We start from the raw sequence: 16,289 nt of genomic DNA on the forward strand, positions 1-16,289 counted from the left end.
GCTGCTCTTGTGGTGCTGCGCTTGTAGTGCTGCTCATGTGGTGACTTGGTGCTGCTCATGTGGTGACTTGGTGCTGCTCATGTGGAGGCCTGGTGCTGCTCATGTGGTGACTTGGTGCTGCTCATGTGGAGGCCTGGTGCTGCTCATGTGGTGACTTGGTGCTGCTCATGTGGTGACTTGGTGCTGCTCATGTGGAGGCCTGGTGCTGCTCATGTGGTGACTTGGTGCTACTCATGTGGAGGCCTGCTGCTGCTCATGTGGTGACTTGGTGCTGCTCATGTGGTGACTTGGTGCTGCTCATGTGGAGGCCTGGTGCTGCTCATGTGGTGCTGCGCTTGAAGTGCTGCTCATGTGGTGACCTGGTGCTGCTCATGTGGAGGCCTGGTGCTGCTCGTGTGGTGACTTGATGCTGCTCTTGTGGTGCTGCGCTTGTAGTGCTGATCATGTGGTGACCTGGTGCTGCTCATGTGGTGACTTGGTGCTGCTCTTGTGGTGCTGCTCATGTGGTGACCTGGTGCTGCTCATGTGGTGACTTGGTGCTGCTCATGTGGTGACTTGGTGCTGCTCATGTGGTGACTTGGTGCTGCTCTTGTGGTGCTGCGCATGTAGTGCTGCTCATGTGGTGACTTGGTGCTGCTCTTGTGGAGACCCGGTGCTGCTCTTGTGGAGGCCTGGTGCTGCTCTTGTAGAGGTTTGTTGCTGCTCTTGTGGAAGCTTGGTGCTGCTCTTGTGGAGGCCCGGTGCTGCTCTTGTGGAGGCCTGGTGCTGCTCTTGTGGAGGCCCGGTGTTGCTCTTGTGGAGGCCTGGTGCTGCTCTTGTGCAGGCCTGGTGCTGCTCTTGTAGAGGTTTGTTGCTGCTCTTGTGGAAGCTTGGTGCAGCTCTTGTGGAGGCCCGGTGCTGCTCTTGTGGAGGCCTGGTGCTGCTCTTGTGGAGGCCCGGTGCTGCTCTTGTAGAGGTTTGTTGCTGCTCTTGTGGAAGGTTGGTGCAGCTCTTGTGGAGGCCCGGTGCTGCTCTTGTGGAGGCCTGGTGCTGCTCTTGTGGAGGCCCGGTGCTGCTCTTGTGGAGGCCCGGTGCTGCTCTTGTGGAGGCCTGGTGCTGCTCTTGTGGAGGCCCGGTGATGCTCTTGTGGAGGCCAGGTGCTGCTCTTGTGGAGGCCTGGTGCTGCTCTTGTGGAGGCCCGGTGCTGCTCTTGTGGAGACCCGGTGCTGCTCTTGTAGAGGTTTATTGCTGCTCTTGTGGAAGCTTGGTGCTGCTTCTGTGGAGGCCCGGTGTTGCAAGTAGTAGTGGTGTACTAGTTGTGGTGTGGTAGTTGTGGTGTACTAGTTGTGGTGTACTAGTTGTGGTGTGGTAGTTGTGGTGTACTAGTTGTGGTGTACTAGTTGTGGTGTACTAGTTGTGGTGTACTAGTTGTGGTGTACTAGTTGTGGTGTACTAGTTGTGGTGTACTAGTTGTGGTGTGGTAGTAGTGGTGTACTAGTTGTGGTGTACTAGTTGTGGTGTGGTAGTAGTGGTGTACTAGTTGTGGTGTGGTAGTAGTGGTGTACTAGTTGTGGTGTGGTAGTAGTGGTGTACTAGTTGTGGTGTACTAGTTGTGGTGTACTAGTTGTGGTGTGGTAGTAGTGGTGTACTAGTTGTGGTGTGGTAGTTGTGGTGTACTAGTTGTGGTGTACTAGTTGTAGTGTACTAGTTGTGGTGTACTAGTAGTGGTGTACTAGTTGTGGTGTGGTAGTAGTGGTGTACTATTTGTGGTGTACTAGTTGTGGTGTACTAGTTGTGGTGTACTAGTTGTGGTGTACTAGTTGTGGTGTACTAGTTGTGGTGTGGTAGTTGTGGTGTACTAGTTGTGGTGTACTAGTTGTGGTGTGGTGGTAGTGGTGTACTAGTTGTGGTGTACTAGTTGTGGTGTACTAGTTGTGGTGTACTAGTTGTGGTGTGGTAGTAGTGGTGTACTAGTTGTGGTGTGGTAGTAGTGGTGTACTAGTTGTGGTGTACTAGTTGTGGTGTACTAGTTGTGGTGTGGTAGTAGTGGTGTACTAGTTGTGGTGTGGTAGTAGTGGTGTACTAGTTGTGGTGTACTAGTTGTGGTGTACTAGTTGTGGTGTACTAGTTGTGGTGTACTAGTTGTGGTGTGGTAGTAGTGGTGTACTAGTTGTGGTGTGGTAGTAGTGGTGTACTAGTTGTGGTGTACTAGTTGTGGTGTGGTAGTAGTGGTGTACTAGTTGTGGTGTGGTAGTAGTGTGTACTAGTTGTGGTGTACTAGTTGTGGTGTACTAGTTGTGGTGTACTAGTTGTGGTGTGGTAGTAGTGGTGTACTAGTTGTGGTGTACTAGTTGTGGTGTACTAGTTGTGGTGTACTAGTTGTGGTGTGGTAGTAATGGTGTACTAGTTGTGGTGTGGTAGTTGTGGTGTACTAGTTGTGGTGTACTAGTTGTGGTGTACTAGTTGTGGTGTACTAGTTGTGGTGTGGTAGTAGTGGTGTACTAGTTGTGGTGTGATAGTAGTGGTGTACTAGTTGTGGTGTACTAGTTGTGGTGTACTAGTTGTGGTGTGGTAGTAGTGGTGTACTAGTTGTGGTGTCCTAGTTGTGGTGTACTAGTTGTGGTGTACTAGTTGTGGTGTGGTAGTAGTGGTGTACTAGTTGTGGTGTACTAGTTGTGGTGTACTAGTTGTGGTGTACTAGTTGTGGTGTGGTAGTAGTGGTGTACTAGTTGTGGTGTGGTAGTAGTGGTGTACTAGTTGTGGTGTACTAGTTGTGGTGTGGTAGTAGTGGTGTACTAGTTGTGGTGTGGTAGTAGTGGTGTACTAGTTGTGGTGTACTAGTTGTGGTGTACTAGTTGTGGTGTACTAGTTGTGGTGTGGTAGTAGTGGTGTACTAGTTGTGATGTACTAGTTGTGGTGTACTAGTTGTGGTGTACTAGTTGTGGTGTACTAGTTGTGGTGTGGTAGTAGTGGTGTACTAGTTGTGGTGTGGTAGTAGTGGTGTACTAGTTGTGGTGTACTAGTTGTGGTGTACTAGTTGTTGTGTGGTAGTAGTGGTGTACTAGTTGTGGTGTGGTAGTTGTGGTGTACTAGTTGTGGTGGGGTAGTTATGGTGTACTAGTTGTGTTGTGGTAGTAGTGGTGTACTAGTTGTGGTGTACTAGTTGTGGTGTACTAGTTGTGGTGTACTAGTTGTGGTGTACTAGTAGTGGTGTACTAGTTGTGGTGTACTAGTTGTGGTGTACTAGTTGTGGTGTACTAGTTGTGGTGTACTAGTTGTGGTGTGGTAGTTGTGGTGTGGTAGTAGTGTGTACTAGTTGTGGTGTGGTAGTAGTGGTGTACTAGTTGTGGTGTACTATTTGTGGTGTACTAGTTGTGGTGTACTAGTTGTGGTGTACTAGTTGTGGTGTGGTAGTTGTGGTGTGGTAGTAGTTGTGTACTAGTTGTGGTGTGGTAGTAGTGGTGTACTAGTTGTTGTGTGGTAGTTGTGGTGTACTAGTTGTTGTGTGGTAGTAGTGGTGTACTAGTTGTGGTGTGGTGGTAGTGGTGTACTAGTTGTGGTGTGGTAGTAGTGGTGTACTAGTTGTAGTGTGGTTATAGTGGTGTACTAGTTGTGGTGTGGTGGTAGTGGTGTACTAGTTGTGGTGTGGTAGTAGTGGTGTACTAGTTGTGGTGTGGTAGTAGTGGTGTACTAGTTGTGGTGTGGTGGTAGTGGTATACTAGTTGTGGTGTGGCAGTATTGGTGTACTTGTTGTGGTGTGGTAGTAGTGGTGTACTAGTTGTGGTGTGGTGGTAGTGGTGTACTAGTTGTGGTGTGGTAGTAGTGGTGTACTAGTTGTGGTGTGATAGTAGTGGTGTACTAGTTGTGGTGTGGTAGTAGTGGTGTACTAGTTGTGGTGTGGTAGTTGTGGTGTACTAGTTGTGGTGTGGTAGTAGTGGTGTACTAGTTGTGGTGTGGTAGTAGTGGTGTACTAGTTGTGGTGTGGTAGTAGTGGTGTACTAGATGTGGTGTGGTAGTAGTGGTGTACTAGTTGTGGTGTGGAAGTAGTGGTGTACTATTTGTGGTGTACTAGTTGTGGTGTGGAAGTAGTGGTGTACTAGTTGTGGTGTGGTAGTAGTGGTGTACTAGTAGTGGTGTACTAGTTGTGGTGTGGTAGTAGTGGTGTACTAGTTGTGGTGTGGTAGTTGTGGTGTACTAGTTGTGGTGTGGTAGTTGTGGTGTACTAGTTGTGGTGTAGTAGTAGTGGTGTACTAGTTGTGGTGTGGTAGTAGTGGTGTACTAGTTGTGGTGTACTAGTTGTGGTGTGGTAGTAGTGGTGTACTAGTTGTGGTGTGGTAGTAGTGGTGTACTAGTTGTGGTGTGGTAGTAGTGGTGTACTAGTTGTGGTGTGGTAGTTGTTGTGTACTAGTTGTGGTGTGGTAGTAGTGGTGTACTAGTAGTGGTGTACTAGTTGTGGTGTGGTAGTAGTGGTGTACTAGTTGTGGTGTGGTAGTTGTGGTGTACTAGTTGTAGTGTGGTAGTAGTGGTGTACTAGTTGTGGTGTGGTAGTTGTGGTGTGGTAGTAGTGGTGTACTAGTAGTGGTGTACTAGTAGTGGTGTACTAGTTGTGGTGTGGTAGTAGTGGTGTACTAGTTGTGGTGTGGTAGTAGTGGTGTACTAGTTGTGGTGTGGTAGTAGTGGTGTGGTAGTTGTGGTGTGGTGGTATTGGTGTACTAGTTGTGGTGTGGTAGTAGTGGTGTACTAGTTGTGGTGTGGTAGTAGTGGTGTACTAGTTGTGGTGTGGTAGTTGTGGTGTACTAGTTGTGGTGTGGTAGTAGTGGTGTACTAGTTGTGGTGTGGTAGTAGTGGTGTACTAGTTGTGGTGTGGTAGTAGTGGTGTACTAGATGTGGTGTGGTAGTAGTGGTGTACTAGTTGTGGTGTGGAAGTAGTGGTGTACTATTTGTGGTGTACTAGTTGTGGTGTGGTAGTAGTGGTGTACTAGTTGTGGTGTGGTAGTAGTGGTGTACTAGTAGTGGTGTACTAGTTGTGGTGTGGTAGTAGTGGTGTACTAGTTGTGGTGTGGTAGTTGTGGTGTACTAGTTGTGGTGTGGTAGTTGTGGTGTACTAGTTGTGGTGTACTAGTTGTGGTGTGGTAGTAGTGGTGTACTAGTTGTGGTGTGGTAGTTGTTGTGTACTAGTTGTGGTGTGGTAGTAGTGGTGTACTAGTAGTGGTGTACTAGTTGTGGTGTGGTAGTAGTGGTGTACTAGTTGTGGTGTGGTAGTTGTGGTGTACTAGTTGTAGTGTGGTAGTAGTGGTGTACTAGTTGTGGTGTGGTAGTTGTGGTGTACTAGTTGTGGTGTGGTAGTAGTGGTGTACTAGTAGTGGTGTACTAGTAGTGGTGAACTAGTTGTGGTGTGGTAGTAGTGGTGTACTAGTTGTGGTGTGGTAGTAGTGGTGTACTAGTTGTGGTGTGGTAGTAGTGGTGTGGTAGTTGTGGTGTGGTGGTATTGGTGTACTAGTTGTGGTGTGGTAGTAGTGGTGTACTAGTTGTGGTGTGGTAGTAGTGGTGTACTAGTTGTGGTGTGGTAGTTGTGGTGTACTAGTTGTGGTGTGGTAGTAGTGGTGTACTAGTTGTGGTGTGGTAGTAGTGGTGTACTAGTTGTGGTGTGGTAGTAGTGGTGTACTAGATGTGGTGTGGTAGTAGTGGTGTACTAGTTGTGGTGTGGAAGTAGTGGTGTACTATTTGTGGTGTACTAGTTGTGGTGTGGTAGTAGTGGTGTACTAGTTGTGGTGTGGTAGTAGTGGTGTACTAGTAGTGGTGTACTAGTTGTGGTGTGGTAGTAGTGGTGTACTAGTTGTGGTGTGGTAGTTGTGGTGTACTAGTTGTGGTGTGGTAGTTGTGGTGTACTAGTTGTGGTGTGGTAGTAGTGGTGTACTAGTTGTGGTGTGGTAGTTGTTGTGTACTAGTTGTGGTGTGGTAGTAGTGGTGTACTAGTAGTGGTGTACTAGTTGTGGTGTGGTAGTAGTGGTGTACTAGTTGTGGTGTACTAGTTGTAGTGTGGTAGTAGTGGTGTACTAGTTGTGGTGTGGTAGTTGTTGTGTACTAGTTGTGGTGTGGTAGTAGTGGTGTACTAGTAGTGGTGTACTAGTAGTGGTGTACTAGTTGTGGTGTGGTAGTAGTGGTGTACTAGTTGTGGTGTGGTAGTAGTGGTGTACTAGTTGTGGTGTGGTAGTTGTGGTGTACTAGTTGTGGTGTGGTAGTAGTGGTGTACTAGTTGTGGTGTGGTAGTAGTGGTGTACTAGTTGTGGTGTGGTAGTAGTGGTGTACTAGATGTGGTGTGGTAGTATTGGTGTACTAGTTGTGGTGTGGAAGTAGTGGTGTACTATTTGTGGTGTACTAGTTGTGGTGTGGTAGTAGTGGTGTACTAGTTGTGGTGTGGTAGTAGTGGTGTACTAGTAGTGGTGTACTAGTTGTGGTGTGGTAGTAGTGGTGTACTAGTTGTGGTGTGGTAGTTGTGGTGTACTAGTTGTGGTGTGGTAGTTGTGGTGTACTAGTTGTGGTGTACTAGTTGTGGTGTGGTAGTAGTGGTGTACTAGTTGTGGTGTGGTAGTTGTTGTGTACTAGTTGTGGTGTGGTAGTAGTGGTGTACTAGTAGTGGTGTACTAGTTGTGGTGTGGTAGTAGTGGTGTACTAGTTGTGGTGTGGTAGTTGTGGTGTACTAGTTGTAGTGTGGTAGTAGTGGTGTACTAGTTGTGGTGTGGTAGTTGTGGTGTACTAGTTGTGGTGTGGTAGTAGTGGTGTACTAGTAGTGGTGTACTAGTAGTGGTGTACTAGTTGTGGTGTGGTAGTAGTGGTGTACTAGTTGTGGTGTGGTAGTAGTGGTGTACTAGTTGTGGTGTGGTAGTAGTGGTGTGGTAGTTGTGGTGTGGTGGTATTGGTGTACTAGTTGTGGTGTGGTAGTAGTGGTGTACTAGTTGTGGTGTGGTAGTAGTGGTGTACTAGTTGTGGTGTGGTAGTTGTGGTGTACTAGTTGTGGTGTGGTAGTAGTGGTGTACTAGTTGTGGTGTGGTAGTAGTGGTGTACTAGTTGTGGTGTGGTAGTAGTGGTGTACTAGATGTGGTGTGGTAGTAGTGGTGTACTAGTTGTGGTGTGGAAGTAGTGGTGTACTATTTGTGGTGTACTAGTTGTGGTGTGGTAGTAGTGGTGTACTAGTTGTGGTGTGGTAGTAGTGGTGTACTAGTAGTGGTGTACTAGTTGTGGTGTGGTAGTAGTGGTGTACTAGTTGTGGTGTGGTAGTTGTGGTGTACTAGTTGTGGTGTGGTAGTTGTGGTGTACTAGTTGTGGTGTACTAGTTGTGGTGTGGTAGTAGTGGTGTACTAGTTGTGGTGTGGTAGTTGTTGTGTACTAGTTGTGGTGTGGTAGTAGTGGTGTACTAGTAGTGGTGTACTAGTTGTGGTGTGGTAGTAGTGGTGTACTAGTTGTGGTGTGGTAGTTGTGGTGTACTAGTTGTAGTGTGGTAGTAGTGGTGTACTAGTTGTGGTGTGGTAGTTGTGGTGTACTAGTTGTGGTGTGGTAGTAGTGGTGTACTAGTAGTGGTGTACTAGTAGTGGTGTACTAGTTGTGGTGTGGTAGTAGTGGTGTACTAGTTGTGGTGTGGTAGTAGTGGTGTACTAGTTGTGGTGTGGTAGTAGTGGTGTGGTAGTTGTGGTGTGGTGGTATTGGTGTACTAGTTGTGGTGTGGTAGTAGTGGTGTACTAGTTGTGGTGTGGTAGTTGTGGTGTACTAGTTGTGGTGTGGTAGTAGTGGTGTACTAGTTGTGGTGTGGTAGTAGTGGTGTACTAGTTGTGGTGTGGTAGTAGTGGTGTACTAGTAGTGGTGTACTAGTTGTGGTGTGGTAGTAGTGATGTACTAGTTGTGGTGTGGTAGTAGTGGTGTACTAGTTGTGGTGTGGTAGTTGTGGTGTACTAGTTGTGGTGTGGTAGTAGTGGTGTACTAGTTGTGGTGTGGTAGTAGTGGTGTACTAGTTGTGGTGTGGTAGTTGTGGTGTACTAGTTGTGGTGTGGTAGTAGTGGTGTACTAGTTGTGGTGTGGTAGTAGTGGTGTACTAGTTGTAATGTGGTAGTAGTGGTGTACTAGTTGTGGTGTGGTAGTAGTGGTGTACTAGTAGTGGTGTACTAGTTGTGGTGTGGTAGTAGTGGTGTACTAGTTGTGGTGTGGTAGTTGTGGTGTACTAGTTGTGGTGTGGTAGTTGTGGTGTACTAGTTGTGGTGTACTAGTTGTGGTGTGGTAGTAGTGGTGTACTAGTTGTGGTGTGGTAGTTGTTGTGTACTAGTTGTGGTGTGGTAGTAGTGGTGTACTAGTAGTGGTGTACTAGTTGTGGTGTGGTAGTAGTGGTGTACTAGTTGTGGTGTGGTAGTTGTGGTGTACTAGTTGTAGTGTGGTAGTAGTGGTGTACTAGTTGTGGTGTGGTAGTTGTGGTGTACTAGTTGTGGTGTGGTAGTAGTGGTGTACTAGTAGTGGTGTACTAGTAGTGGTGTACTAGTTGTGGTGTGGTAGTAGTGGTGTACTAGTTGTGGTGTGGTAGTAGTGGTGTACTAGTTGTGGTGTGGTAGTAGTGGTGTGGTAGTTGTGGTGTGGTGGTATTGGTGTACTAGTTGTGGTGTGGTAGTAGTGGTGTACTAGTTGTGGTGTGGTAGTAGTGGTGTACTAGTTGTGGTGTGGTAGTTGTGGTGTACTAGTTGTGGTGTGGTAGTAGTGGTGTACTAGTTGTGGTGTGGTAGTAGTGGTGTACTAGTTGTGGTGTGGTAGTAGTGGTGTACTAGATGTGGTGTGGTAGTAGTGGTGTACTAGTTGTGGTGTGGAAGTAGTGGTGTACTATTTGTGGTGTACTAGTTGTGGTGTGGTAGTAGTGGTGTACTAGTTGTGGTGTGGTAGTAGTGGTGTACTAGTAGTGGTGTACTAGTTGTGGTGTGGTAGTAGTGGTGTACTAGTTGTGGTGTGGTAGTTGTGGTGTACTAGTTGTGGTGTGGTAGTTGTGGTGTACTAGTTGTGGTGTGGTAGTAGTGGTGTACTAGTTGTGGTGTGGTAGTAGTGGTGTACTAGTTGTGGTGTACTAGTTGTGGTGTGGTAGTAGTGGTGTACTAGTTGTGGTGTGGTAGTAGTGGTGTACTAGTTGTGGTGTGGTAGTAGTGGTGTACTAGTTGTGGTGTGGTAGTTGTTGTGTACTAGTTGTGGTGTGGTAGTAGTGGTGTACTAGTAGTGGTGTACTAGTTGTGGTGTGGTAGTAGTGGTGTACTAGTTGTGGTGTGGTAGTTGTGGTGTACTAGTTGTGGTGTGGTAGTTGTGGTGTACTAGTTGTGGTGTACTAGTTGTGGTGTGGTAGTAGTGGTGTACTAGTTGTGGTGTGGTAGTTGTGGTGTACTAGTTGTGGTGTGGTAGTAGTGGTGTACTAGTAGTGGTGTACTAGTAGTGGTGTACTAGTTGTGGTGTGGTAGTAGTGGTGTACTAGTAGTGGTGTACTAGTAGTGGTGTACTAGTTGTGGTGTGGTATTATACACAACGACCGTACACTTTGAAACGTATACACAACAATCACTTTGGAATAAAAACACTTCACACAGTGAAGGGCGCGGGACAGTGAAACACACACACTGTGTGCTTGAGTGTGGTAAAAGCAGGTGTGTTGTTAACTATCCAAAGATATTTTTTACTTTCTTAACTCATCGCTCTAGGAAACTCTGTATTAGGACGACGGCTGTTATGTCATTCTTGCATTATACAAGGAGAGGTCACACTGCTGTATTATATACCTAACCTGCCTCGGTATATACACCCTGCCTCGGTATATACACCTAACCTGCCTCGGTATATACACCCTGCCTCGGTATATACACCCAGCCTCGGTATATACCCACCCTGCCTCGGTATATACACCCAGCCTCGGTATATACCCACCCTGCCTCGGTATATACCCACCCTGCCTCGGTATATACCCACCCTGCCTCGGTATATATACCCTACCTCGGTATATACACCCTGCCTCAGTATATACACCCTGCCTCGGTATATACCCACCCTGCCTCGGTATATATACCCTACCTCGGTATATACACCCTGCCTCAGTATATACACCCTGCCTCGGTATATACACCCTGCCTCAGTATATACACCCTGCCTCAGTATATACACCCAGCCTCGGTATATATCCACCCAGCCTCAGTATATACACTCAGTCTCGTATATACCCACCCCAGCCTCGGTATATACTCACCCAGCCTCGGTATATACTCACCCTGCCTCGGTATATACCCACCCTGCCTCGGTATATACCCACCCTGCCTCGGTATAAACACCCTGCCTCGGTATATACACCCAGCCTCGGTATATACACCCTGCCTCAGTATATACACCCAGCCTCGGTATATACCCACCCTGCCTCGGTATATACCCACCCTGCCTCGGTATATACCCACCCTGCCTCGGTATATACACCCTGCCTCGGTATATACACCCTGCCTCAGAATATACACCCTGCCTCAGTATATACACCCAGCCTCGGAATATACCCACCCTGCCTAGGTATATACCCACCCTGCCTCGGTATATACCCACCCTGCCTCGTATATACCCACCCCAGCCTCGGTATATACACCCAGACTCGGTATATATCGGCCCAACCTCAGTATATCCACCCAGACTTGGTGTATATTCACCCAGCCTCAGTAAATACACCCATACTCGGTGTATATCTTCCCAGACTCGGTGTATATCGGCCCAGCCTCAGTATATCCACCCAGCCTCAGTATATCCACCCAGCCTCAGTATATACACCCTGCCTCGGTATATATCCTCTAAGCCTCAGTATATTCACCCTGCCTCGGTATATATCCACCCAGCCTCAGTATATACACCCTGCCTCGGTATATATCCTCTAAGCCTCAGTATATACACCCTGCCTCGGTATGTATCCACCCAGCCTCAGTATATACACCCTGCCTCGGTATATATCCTCTAAGCCTCAGTATATACACCCTGCATCGGTATATATCCACCCAGTTTCAATATATACACCCCTGCTTCGGTATATACCTATGCCTCCTTGGTGCATACATATTCAGCCACATATAAACTCAACCATCCTGAGTGTATATCTACACGACCTCTATTCATACTAATCCAGCCTTAGTACATATATCCATCCAGTCTTGAAATAAACCAACGCAGTCTTTGATATATGCTGACCCTACCTCAGTATACATCCTCCCAACCTAGACACATATCACCTCTGACTCGGTATATATTACGTGCAGCTGAAACATAACGAAATTAAAGGAAAACATATATTTTTTCGCAATTTATTCAGGCTTTTATAGGATAAGTACTCATATAGAATTTTTGTTTTGTTTTTATTTTAGCATGATCAGTCAAACTCTTTGATTATATAGTACGGAAAAAATCAGTCAAGGCAGAATGCTATAGCAACGTTCATCATAGGGGGGGTCGCTTTGGCTCTATGACAGCTAGTGTTCACTTCAATGCTATCATCTCCGATGCAATCGTGTTGGACACGTTGTCGTAGCAAGGTTTTATTTATTATATGGATAATATATAATTTATCATGATACGGTATTAAAATCAAAGTACTGTATCCACTCCTATATCTATACTGTGTCCACTGTATACACATTTGAAGTACGAGCAATGGTTGCAGAAGCTCAATACACCTGGCTAAATAAAGGAAATTACAATTTCAAGAGAATCTTTATCGTATTGTAATATTGAACATTCTGCACTGATCTCTGAAAACTTAACATAAATTTTCTAGTGTTCATACTTTACCCATAGCAGTATAAAACAGACGATCCTTCCACTGCTTCATAGGCCAATTGATAACTATTTTATTATTTATATATTTCATTAATTATAGAGACATACTGAAATAATGAAGATGTGAGAGAGAGAGGCAGACAAACAGACAGAAACAAGGAAGACAGAAAAATACAGAGACAGATCAGGAGTGCTTGAGTCGACCCGGGCACCGCTGGGTACTCTCCGGTATGAGAGGCAGAGTTGAAGAGAGAAAGTGAAAGGGGGGATCTTGGGAGAGAAAGCTAGAGAGTGGAGAAGAAATGGGAAGAGAGGGGGATAGGGAAAGAGGGATGAGACAGAGGGAAGTGGGAAAGGGCAGAAAGCCCAGAGTGCAATATAAATATATAATATATAGAGAGAATATCAATACCATGTTCAAAAATATAACAATATAATTTATCATTTGGAAGCAAGACAAATACTTTCACTTTCTCCAAAAGTGCTTGAAGAAGCTGTCTGTCGTCAGAAGAACAGATGAACCTCTCGATCCCCCCCCTTCCCCCCGTGTGGCGTTACTTGGTGACCAGTAGTGGGGGTGGAGTGTTGTTAAGGACGATACTAGATGTACATGTGCTGGTGTACACCTCCCTGGGCATGGTGTACAGTTTTGTTTTATTCTTCCTGGTATTGGTGTACATCATTTGTATGCCAAGTATTAGTGTAAACCTGTTAAGAATTAGTTTACACCTGTGTGTACATCTGCCAGATGCTGGTGTATACATGCCAAGTGTTGATGTACACGTTTATTTAAAAATGTACTTTATTACCTGATATTCTCTCGCCAACCACTTAAACTGGACGGTGGACCGACGGCTTCGCTTCATGCAGCCCGGCGTCAATCCCCGACCCTCCAAGTGGTTGGGCACCATTCTTTCCTCCCGTCCCATCCCAAATCCATATCCTGATCGCTTCCAAGTGCTCTATATAAGTGCTATATTTATATGTCATGGCGCTTTCTCCTAACAGTTCCGTTTCCTGATATTCCCGCGTTAATAGATTATTTACTATAGTCGATGTGCTTGACATAAAAACATGCCTGACATAATATATTATCTTATGTCATGCATGTTTTTTTTATATAGTTTCTGTTATATATCATTTATTCATATTCTTTCTTTTCTCAGTGTCATCTTCTGTGTTTCCTGAGTAATGTGCTATGACAGCAGCGTGTCTTGGGACGACCTCAACGTCTTCAACCCTACTGCTTGGCCTCGATATTTTATCATATTTTTGCTGTTAAATATTTTAATAACACCGTAATACCTCATAACTGGTGCTTGCATGTTATTATAATGAGGCGTCATATATCATCATGTCAGAGGATAAGACACAACCATTATTCAGTGTTAATATATATATTTATTTATAGAATAGGGGTGGAAGAAGAAGAAAAGATTAAAGTGTTCAGTGATAATCCACAAGGTCTTCTCTGAATACTCTTTATTTTCTTCTTCGAAGCTATGGGTCCCTTCAATTTCCCTAATAGGCCGAGTGATTTTCGTTATTTAAAAAAAAATGTTTCCAAATGGTTTATTTGAATTATTAATATTATATTAGACTAGGAACATAAAGTATTGACTCAGTTATGTTAGTTTAGGTTAGGTTATGATAGGTTAGGTTAGGTTAGGTTAGGTAGGGTTGGTTAGGTTTGGTCATATATCTACGTTAATTTTAACTCCAATTAAAAAAATTGAACTCATACGTACTGAAATGGGTTGCTTTATCATTTCATAAGAAAAAAATAGAGAAAATATATAAATTCATGAAAACTTGGCTTATTAGGCTAATCGGGCCTTGCATAGTAGGCCGAGTACGACGTTCTGGCTACTAGGTACAACATACATTATATATATATATATATATATATATATATATATATATATATATATATATATATATATATATATATATATATATATATATATATATATATGTCGTACCTAATAGCCAGAACGCACTTCTCAGCCTACTATGCAAGGCCCGATTTGCCTAATAAGCCAAGTTTTCATGAATTAATGTTTTTTAGACTACCTAACCTACCTAACCTAACCTAACCTACCTTTATCGGCAACCTAACCCAACCTAACCTATGAAGATAGGTTAGGTTAGGTTAGGTAGGGTTGGTTAGGTTCGGTCATATATCTAAGTTAATTTTAACTACTATAAAAAAAAATTGACCTCATACATAATGAAATGGGTAGCTTTATCATTTCATAAGAAAAAAATTAGAAAAAATATATTAATTCAGGAAAACTTGGCTTATTAGGCAAATCGGGCCTTGAATAGTAGGCCAAAAAGTGAGTTCTGGCTACTAGGTACGACATATATATATATATATATATATATATATATATATATATATATATATATATATATATATATATATATATATATATGTCGTACCTAGTAGCCAGAATGCACTTCTCAGCCTACTATGCAAGGCCCGATTTGCCTAATAAGCCAAGTTTTCATGAATTAATATGTTTTCTCTAATTTTTTTCTTATGAAATGATAAAGCTACCCATTTCATTATGTATGAGGTCAATTTTTTGTTATTGGAGTTAAAATTAACGTAGATATATGACCGAACCTAACCAACCCTACCTAACCTAACCTAACCTATCTTTATAGGTTAGGTTATGTTAGGTAGCCGAAAAAGTTAGGTTTGGTTAGGTTAGGTAGGTTAGGTAATCGAAAAACAATTAACTCATGAAAACTTGGCTTATTAGGCAAATTGGGCCTTGCATAGTAGGCTGAGAAGTGCGTTCTGGCTATATATATATATATATATATATATATATATATATATATATATATATATATATATATATATATATATATATAAATATATACATATATATATATATATATATATATATATATATATATATATATATATATATATATATATATATAAATATATATATATATATATATATATATATATATATATATATATATATATATATATATATTGCTCTTGCCAAACTTATCAAGAATCATCAAAGAAAACAGCGCTAAAAGGTTAACGGAGGAAGTAAAACTAACGTGAATTTACTGACAATTGTCATTAACTGTAAAATATGAGGAAGTGGATCGTTCAAAACCCAAGAGAGGGGAAATGCCAGCACTATGTTGTCAACTAAGCACGGGGGAGTGGGGGTGGGGGGTGGAGATATGTTAGTAAACAATGATGTCACTAGCTGTAACCCGGCCTGCGTCACCAACCGTCTCCGGCGTCACTCAGGTAACCTGTTACTAACTACGCTCAATGGTAACCTCAATGACGTCAAACGAGGTTGTTTAATTTAGGATGGTTAACAATATCTGAGTGGTCTTTAACACACGAGGTGTTAGAGACCATGACCACAGTCATACAGTCTCGTCCACGTCAACAGTTCTGTTGTTTTTCCTGGGAGGTCAATCTTGCGGGCGCCTCCTGTGGGACCTTCCTGTGTGGTGTTGTAGATGGTCCCTCCCTCGGGTGGGCTTGGTTGGCATGGACTAATCTTGGTGACCAAGAGCTTCGCAAAACTTTTCGTAGATGTCTTCTTCGTGAGAGTGGTTAGAGTGGTCGTCCCAGTCCTTGAGGCATAGGGCGTGATGCGGGTCCCTCAAGTTACCAACGATCTGGAGCGATAATAAATAAATTATGTCTCTCTTTATCTGTATTACATATGTATATATCTATATAAATAAAAATCGAAATGTTCGTTTGTTCAAAATCATGAATCTCCGAAAGTTCTTCACGAATTGCCCTGAAATTTTCACACAACGTTCCATTTGCATCTGAGCGGGTTTTTATATACATACTATATAGATGTCACGCCGGTGACAGGAAAAAAACATGTTTTTTTTTTTTAAAGCTGTGTTTTTCATGTGAGGGAAATCTTCGAAACCTCTTTACTGATTGCTTTGAAATTTTGACACAACATTCCATTCGAATACATGCATGTTTTTTATACCTACTATTTAGATGCCACACCTGTGACAGGTAAAAACATGTTTTTTTTTAAACAGTGCAATCTGTTGCATGCAAGAGCAACACATGCTATACAAAATATCTTATGATTCTATTCCAATGTTTCCGATTGCATTGATAAATTTATTTTTCATAGGTTTTGATTTATTTTCATTTTGATTTAGTTATTTTGTGTGACATTGCATTGTAATTGAGCTGTGTTGTTTATCATATCGTACATTTCTTAGGTATAGTTTATTTGTATCTTTTTTTCATCATTTTTCATTATGTTTTTTTAACTGTTCTTATTTTTCAGTGCAATTGGTAGTGAAATTGAACTGTTTCGATTGATCTGCGTTTGAATTTAAATATTTCGTTAGTGTTTTTTGTTTTGTTGTAAAAACAAGAAAATGGATAACACATTTATTTCACAGCTGTAAATGTACAACAAACAGGTATGAATCCACCGGCTACAACGTTAACTGCTTTTTTCATGTTA

At 43.3% G+C, this 16,289-nt stretch overlaps 1 protein-coding gene across 6 annotated transcripts in view; it reads right to left on the reverse strand.

Moving 5' to 3' along the window:
• Positions 1-13,165: 13,165 nt before the first annotated feature.
• Positions 13,166-16,289, reverse strand: part of LOC138352080 (uncharacterized) — a 35,828-nt gene continuing 32,704 nt past the window's right edge. For all 6 annotated transcript variants that reach the window (XR_011222700.1, XR_011222701.1, XR_011222702.1 and 3 more), the window contains one exon: positions 13,166-15,459. Coding sequence is in view for 1 of the 6 variants with exons in the window: in XM_069304300.1 (XP_069160401.1) it covers positions 15,334-15,459 (126 nt within the window). In the remaining 5 variants the exon portion in view is untranslated. The remainder of the gene's footprint in view (positions 15,460-16,289) is intronic.

Source organism: Procambarus clarkii, chromosome 52, assembly GCF_040958095.1.
Source record: "Procambarus clarkii isolate CNS0578487 chromosome 52, FALCON_Pclarkii_2.0, whole genome shotgun sequence".
Taxonomy (NCBI): Eukaryota; Metazoa; Arthropoda; class Malacostraca; order Decapoda; family Cambaridae; genus Procambarus; species Procambarus clarkii.